The sequence below is a fragment of the Pithys albifrons genome, chromosome 7, assembly GCF_047495875.1.
Source record: "Pithys albifrons albifrons isolate INPA30051 chromosome 7, PitAlb_v1, whole genome shotgun sequence".
Lineage (NCBI taxonomy): Eukaryota > Metazoa > Chordata > Aves > Passeriformes > Thamnophilidae > Pithys > Pithys albifrons.
The window spans coordinates 21,242,452-21,250,583 of NC_092464.1; the positions used below are offsets into that span (position 1 = coordinate 21,242,452).

The following is an 8,132-nucleotide window of genomic DNA, read 5'->3' on the forward strand; positions in this document are numbered from 1 at the left end:
TACATACAGAATTCATGTCATGATACTTTGTTTATGAACTAATCCTTTCCCCTGAAAAGATACATACTTTTCAAACAGTGTTGTTTGGGTTTTTTTGAAGAGCTGGAAGAAGTAAATCTGACCTAGACTTCTAAAGTTGGATAAACATTAAGAAAGAAACAGTATCTGTACCTGAAAGTTACAAAGAAACTGGTTCCAAGAAACTGACAGAGTGCTGCGCTGCTGTACGAAAATAATGGAACGGAGGGGTAGGCGGGACGAACCACGATACTTGGCCACGTACAAGTAAGAGTCGCTTTATATTGTGTGATTCCCCAGACAAAACTTTAATCACTCGAAGTAAAACAGATGTCAACAGCAGGTTGAAGGCAAACCATATTACACAATCACAAATCAGACATACAAAACTAATTTTTAACTGCCTATACGTCATTTTATCTTCCGTTTGGACAAAATTTTTGTCAAGTAAAAGCCAGCCATTTCTCGTCCATCTAGTCTGGCCTTGGAAGAAGCAAGGTGAGGGCGACACCTGATCACAGCACGTCGTCGTTTCACTTCAAAGGGAAAAATAAATCTCCCACAGGAATCCACTTTAAAGCAATAAATACAAAACGCTTTGATGATTTTCTCATGCCTGTCTGTGAAGCAACTGTAGATAGTGCTTTATACTGTTCATCCTTTCAGCAACACTCCAGCGCGGACCCTTCTCACTACTTGTTTAGCTGTGCTGAGCGCTACTTGGCCCGGCCCGGCCCCGGGTTCGCCCCCAGCCCCGCGGGGCCCGCGCGGCCCCCGCGCTGTCACCGCCCAGGCCGCGGCCCCGCCGGCCCTACCGGGAGGCGGCCCCGGCCCGGCCCGGCCCGGCCCCACCGCACCTTGACCGCCGGCCCGCCCGGGCCGCGGCCGCTGTTCCCGTTCCCGGCCGGGTGCCAGCGTACCCGAGGAGCGGGCCGGCGGCCGCGGGGTCTGCGGGTCGGGGGCCGGCCCCCCACGGGGTTACCTCGGGGGGAGGCCGGGCCGGGGCGCCGCGGGAGCCACTCACCCACATCCTGGTCGAAGGGGTTGGTGGCGAAGAGCGGCATCGCGGGGCGGGGGGCGCGGGGCGGCCGCCCCTACCCGGCAGCGCGACGGTGGACAGAGAGCAGGCGGCGGCGGCAGCGGCTCCTCCTCCTGCCCTGGGCAGCTCCGCCGCCACCTCCTCCCAGGGCCCGGGCACCGCCTCCCGCATGGCACGCCGGGAGCCGCGGCTGTACCGGGAGTGCTACCTGGGCCCGACACACGGCCCCGGGCCGGACACACGGCCCCGGGCCGGACACACGGCCCCGGGCCCCGACACACGGCCCCGGGCCCCGACACACGGCCCCGGGCCCCGACACACGGCCCCGGGCCCCGACACACGGCCCCGGCCCGGACACACGGACCCGACACACGGACCCGGGCCCGGACACACGGATCCGGCCCCGACACACGGACCCGGCCCCAGGCCCAGCCTGCCCCGCCACCCCACGCCAACCCAGGCATCTTAGGGCCGGCACGGCTGCCCCAGGCGGAGATTTATATTGTTTACATCTGCGGAGCTCTTTCGTGCCTCCCAAGTTAGGAGCCGAGTCGGGTTTGTGTCCAGACACGTGTGGTTCCTATAGAAAGTTTTTGGAGCTTCCTTATGTGTTGGACTGACTTGAATAGTTCCATTGTTAATGCCACCGTGTTTGTGGGTAGCCTGACGGAAAAGGTTCGGGCTGGCAGCTTCCACAGCATTACACAGCACAGCATGGAAGCGTGGCCACTTCTCTGCAAGTACATCCCTTGGAGATCAGTAGCTGTGGGGTGGTCACAGCTGCTGGAGTATCCCATGGCCTTTGGCTGCCCAGTCCCATCTTGCTGCTCCACTTCCCAAGAGTATGTTGCTGCCTTTGATGGGGTGTGCCCCATGTTAACAATCTGACTCAGGATAAGTCACGTTCTGCCTATTCGTGCTGTCACAGAAAACTCAAAGTCATTATCCTTAAGGCCTAGTAGCATTCAATTACTCTCAACTAGTCGGATTGCAAACTAAGTAAAACTGGGCTCGTATATACACTTGAGGGAAGAGTTGGACACAGAGCAATAAGGGCACATCACAAGAGTATAAACAAGTGAAAAAGGTACTACTACTGTTTGAAGGGCAGAAACAGTAGATGCAATCAATAGCACTAACCATGCTCAATAATAAATGTGATAGTATGCAGACTTCTGACAAATCAAATGAAATCTGCTCACCAGCCTCTTCCAAAGGGATTTACAATCATTAGGCACTTTGTTATTTTACTAAAAATTTTTTCTGGGATCTCTAGTTCTGCTTTTTTACCTATCCTCAACAACTCTTTTCAACAGCTGGTGCAGGTCAGAATTGATTTACTGCTTAGAACTCACTACTTGTAAGGAATTGCGTGTTTTCTTTGGATTCTGCCTCAATTTTATGACATCTAGATAGATATTCTCAGAGGATGCTTTACCTCCTCACCATCCATTATCTACCATTATGTTTGCAAAAGACATATGATAGATGTTCACTGAGCCTGTTTTATCCCCTCCTTTTTCACCCTTCATTCTGTTGGGTTTCCAAAGGAATTATAAGAATCCTTTCAAAACAAGCCGAGCTTTTACGCAGTAGTCCTACAGGAAGAGCAAACACAAGACGTGGGGAACTGGTGTTTTATACTGCCTTCAGCCTGAAAGGATTCAACCCAGCTTTACTTCCCAACACTCTACTCAACATTTTGAAACAGGTAGTCTACATTCGGGGAGTAACTTATGACTCAGTAGTAATTGCTCATATTTTGATTCTGTAACAATTTTTATTTTTTGCTATTGAACACAGTGTGAAGTACAAGAGTCCTTTGAAAACTCCATATTATATTCTGTGTCTATCTTTCCCCTGTCTCATGACTCTAGTATTTTCCCACTGTACAGCAATGGGTGGTGGTTAGAGCACTTTTCTCTGAAGTGTGGGGCTTGCTCTCTCAGACACAAATGGCTATGGAAACTGGCTTTTCCACCTTATCTGTGAGTAGTATAATGAGTCTGCTATTAAAAAACAAGTGTGTTAATCTTCCTTCATTGGATGTAGTTCAAAATGTTTGTATTATTTCCTCCTGCTGCCTAAGTTAGCTATCTAAAAGTAAGGAGTCTAGTTCAAAGGTGCAGTCTCAAATTGCATCTCATTTCAGGAAATCTACAGCTGATAGAGAATATAGGAACACTGCACTCCCTGTGCCCATAAGTATGTGCTGCCACCACAAATCTCATATTAGATTTGGAATTTGATCCATTTCATTTGTAGCTGCACAATCAGCTGACCCAGCTAAAACTACCTCACTGCAGAAAATTCCCTGTTGGATCATGTCATGCCTCTGACTCACCTTGGAATTAAATCAGGCAAGTGAAGAGGTGGGAAGGCACAGCTGGGGACAGTATTTCAGCAGACTAGGTCAGGAAAAACAGGCATGTCCAGGGGATAATTCATCTGCTCTATTTCAGACCTCATTCCAAAAACAGTCTCTGCAACAGTGACTATTGATTTCACAGAGGAGGTTATCTACGGGACAGTTCTCTGACACAGGGCTTGTCTTTAGAAAGCCTTATAGCAAGTTTTAAGTAGGGTGTTTTTGAAAAATAAGTGCTACTTTTGTCCAAAGTAAACAGTCTCAGGTGGCTGGTATGGAGATTTCTTCTTTCTTTGCACACTTTTTTATCTAGTACTCCTGTTCAAATATGGTGAAGTGATCACGGGATCATAGAATGGTTTGGGTTGGAAGAGACTTTAGAGATCATCTAGTTCTAACTCCCCTGTCATGGGCTGGGACACCTTCCACCAGACCAGGTTGCCCAGAGCCTCATCTAACCTGGTCTTGAACACATTCAGGGATGAGGCATTCCCAGCTTCTCTGGGCAACCTGTTCCAGTGCCTCACTTCCCTCACAGTGAAGAATTTCTTCCTAATATCTAAATCTACCCTCTCAGTTTAAAGCTGTTACCCTTGTCTTTACACTATGCCTTTACAATGCTCTTGTAAAAAGTCCCTCTCCAGCTTTCTTGGATGTCCCCTTCAGATACCAGAAGGCTGAAATGAGGTCTCCCGGGATCCTTCTCTTCTCCAGGCTAAACAATCCAAACTCTTCCAGCCTGTCTCCATAGCAGAGGTGCTCCAGCCCTCTGATCATCTTTGTGGCCTCCTCTGCACTTACGCGAACAGGTCCACGTCCTTATGTTGGGGGCCCCAGAGCTGAATGCAGTACTCTGGATGGAGTCTCATAATGGCATGTATTCAGTTAATTTTCAGTGGAACTTACTTCCTGGATTTTAAAGATGTGACATACTTCTAAATTTGCTTACGTAAGTGTTTTATTGATGTTGTTTGTTTATATAATTTATGACTCATTTTTTAACTTATGACAAGAGTTCATCAAAAAGAATATGATGATATACAATGATTAATTTCCCTGTAGCCTTTTTGTAGGGAAGGATACTTAGGAACAGCAACTTGCAAATGACAATCTGCTAGGGAAGTTCTAATATTTTTTTTACAATAACTTGACTGACATATATCTGCATTAGATAAGAGTTTTCATAGAGGAAGGCAAAATCTTTGTGGCCATGGAGGTCCACTGAAATTCCAGTTTACGGGGGGAGTATTTTACTTGTCATGCCGATTTATTTTAGCACATACTTGTTTTATAGCTGCTGCATTGTAAAGATAAGGTGTATAATGCCAGGAAAAACTCAGACCAGTACACTTAGTAAAAGGGCAGATATGAAGAACGATGGTTGTCTCATAGCAACCACTGACCTTTATTTTAACTGCATTTTCATTATAGTCCACAGTGTACATTGCTTTGAGAACTGAAAGCTGAGGAGGAATTATAATTAAAGGAAAAGAGAAAGGTTGAGAATACAGAAAGTGCCAGCAGTCCATTTAATCACAGCTTTTTTCTTTGATTGGGCAAGTACAAGATGTTTTGGACAGCACACAAGATGCTGTAATGCATAACAATACAATGATATGACTAAGACAAAATTTGTCCCAGACGCAGGGCACATGTAAGTGTTCTAAATACTGGACTACAGTGATTTACTTCCCATCTGTAATCTTACTGTACATGTCCTAATATTTTGCAAGTGTCCAAGTAGCATGGCTTGTGGTCTTCTTACCTATTCCCTTATATAAAGAGAGTATGTGAAACATACCAATACAGTTAGTCTGGTGTCATCTATTATATAGGAATTCAGGCTAAAATTGTGTAATTTTCCCTTTTTACCTTAATATTTATGAAACATGCAAGTAGGATTATATGAACCATATAACTGGAGTTTCTTCAAATCCATGCAATCTTAGAACTAGGCAAGTATTCTAATAATCAGTTTTATAACACAATTCATTTTGCCCTGGCCACATTAAAAATTGTGATGTGCAACTTTCTAGTTAATATTTCTAGTTAAAATGAGGGTTTATATATTCCTCAATCTCTCTGAATTCAAAGCAGTACTTGCAAACCAACTCACATGAAGTAATAGTTCATATGTTTACACTGCAGAGTTGTTAAATGATTTTGGATAACAAGTCCACTGAAGTCAAACACAGAAACGTTTATAGTATTTGCTTTTGTAAGCTTATAGTGATGTATTGTGATATATAAGGCAGATAATTTGGAAGCTGCTGACTGCTGGGATCTCTGGGTGCCTGGACTTCCCTGGCCAGAGCATCACTCTGTGCCAGCCTCCTGGCACTGCCGTAGGGAACCACTTGTCCTCGTGCTTTTTTTGGCACAAACACCTGTTCTCAGTGTGGCTAAACTGATTACACCCAATATGGTCACTTTTTCTTGCTGATAACTCAGACCAGTTTTCAACCAATGATGAGGTTAAAATTAATCTTTTTGTTCTCCATCACTCTTTGAAGAAGGAAATAGAAGTGCTTCTACTGACCATAATGGGCATTAGATTAGAACACTGTTCCCTTGATAAAGAGCCCTTTTTAACTCAAGTCCTTGAAATAAAACTAAATAACAAGCTTAGATTGTGTGTGCTCTGAAACTAATAATGTAAGCAGTCTCCTCTGTAGAGATTGTAGTGCTCACACAAGCAAGCCTCAATGAAATATACAGAAAATTGGAAGGTATTTTTAGAATTATTGAAGTGTGTTTTGTGAAACCCTGTGAAAAATTTGCCTGATATATGTTGGAAAGGTAGCAAAGCTTCTTCATTTAAGAAAAATATTAATTTTATTGCATAATATAGGGAAGGGAGTTTAAGAATATACTTATGCTAGCAGTTAATTTGTAACATGTATTTTATTTAACTCACATGAACAGTACCATTGACATTAATGGTACTAATTTAAGTTTTGAGCATTTTATACATCTATACAATTAGAATATTAGAGTGGTGTTAAGTTCTTGATACAGCCAGTCTCCAGCATGCAAAGGTGCCAGCTGCACAGATCACAGTCTATACATGAATCTATCCAAGCCTAGGAATTGAACAAAACATCAGGATAGTTAAACAGTGCTGCAGTGTAACATATCTCATAAAGAATATAATTGTTTTACAGAGTTCAATTAATCTATTATAGCAAAAAGTACATTGAGTTTGGATAAAATGAAAACTCAGATAAACAAAACTCAACTGAGCAGGATAGTCATCTCCCTTTAACATGTGTTTGTTCTTTAAAGTTGCAGTTTGTGTTACAGTTTTGTTGCTGAAGAGGATTAAATAGAACAATACACAAGGGCATCTCAGCCTGCTGCTTTTCAAAACATTAAACATATCAGTGGTTTTCAGATACATAGAATCAATAGTTTTCATACAAAGCCTTCTAAATGTTCACACCAGAATTTTTGTATTTTTATAACAGAAATATAAATTTCCACTCTAGTCTATCTTATTGGCACTTGTTTTCCTTTGCTGACTACTGAGCTGCAGAGTCAGAGACTTAATATGAATCATTTATTTTGCAGTAGAAGTGCACAACTCCAGCTCCTTCAGATGTGCCAAATACAAGCACATCTTCTAGTTCTTCCCACAAGATTTATGCAATCCATTCTACACCAAATCTTTTGAAAGCATTTTCTGTCAAATTCCAAGAGTAGTACATAAAATAATAGATGTACACATGCAGATACCGTATTGATCAGTTTAGACATAGCTAACTCCCTTTATTTGCATTTATACTTGAATACCTCACTGATTACTACATACCATAAATCTAAAACAGTGGACTATGTGTAAGTCTGTTGTCTAAACATGTTCTTGCAGTGTTTTGCAAACATTAAGTGAAGACAGGGCAGAAGAACAAGCAGAATTTAAGTTGTTTATTTTTTAACAAAAAGTAGCATAACAAACATATTTTGAAAATGCTGCTGAAATATTATCACACAGGAACTACCAAGGATATGAAGTAGTTACAGATTAAGGAACAACGTATCTGCATGGATCAAAACACGGGAAATGGAAAAAAAGAGCAAGTTTATTATAGCAAAATTAAAGCAGTAGGGTGTTTATGAATGTTCTGTAGAAAGTTTTGTGCTTAATGCATTAATAAATGGTCAGGAAACATAAATAAATGTGGAATGGCAAAACTTTCAAATGGCAAAAAATGTTTAGTTTATACAAATCCAAAGGGATTTGGGGGATATTCAGAAAATTCTCATCAATTGAGTGAATTAATAGTGTGATAGCAGGAAAAATTGTAAACTCATAATAGCAACCACAGAGCAAAAACATTGAGATACTTATCCTAACTAATAAGTTCTTAATTTACTAAATCAACTGAAGTCTAACCTGGTCATCATTACAGATAGTATATGCATCCAAAATCCATAAATTTGAGCAAACTAATAGGGGAAGGAAAGGAATACAGAATTCAAATTGCAAAGCATCACACATTGCTTATCAAATTTCAAAAGATTCTGTGCAAAAGCGTGGAAAACATGCAAGGAGGGATTTAAAAATGTTTACTTCAGAAAGCAAATAGGATTTGTTCCCTCAAATCTGCTGTGGAAAAATCTCAAGAGAAAAATGGCAAAAGACAGCTAAAATTAGTAAAAATAAAAACTAATATTAAAAATTGGGATCAGGTCACACCTGTCTCCATG

General features: G+C 42.3%; 1 protein-coding gene across 1 annotated transcript in view; it reads right to left on the reverse strand.

Moving 5' to 3' along the window:
• Window positions 1-1,183, reverse strand: part of STAM (signal transducing adaptor molecule) — a 34,221-nt gene extending 33,038 nt beyond the window's left edge. The window contains exon 1 of the mRNA XM_071560249.1: window positions 1,043-1,183. Coding sequence (XP_071416350.1) covers window positions 1,043-1,082 — 40 coding nt within the window. The 5' untranslated portion in view covers window positions 1,083-1,183. The remainder of the gene's footprint in view (window positions 1-1,042) is intronic.
• Window positions 1,184-8,132: the final 6,949 nt, after the last annotated feature.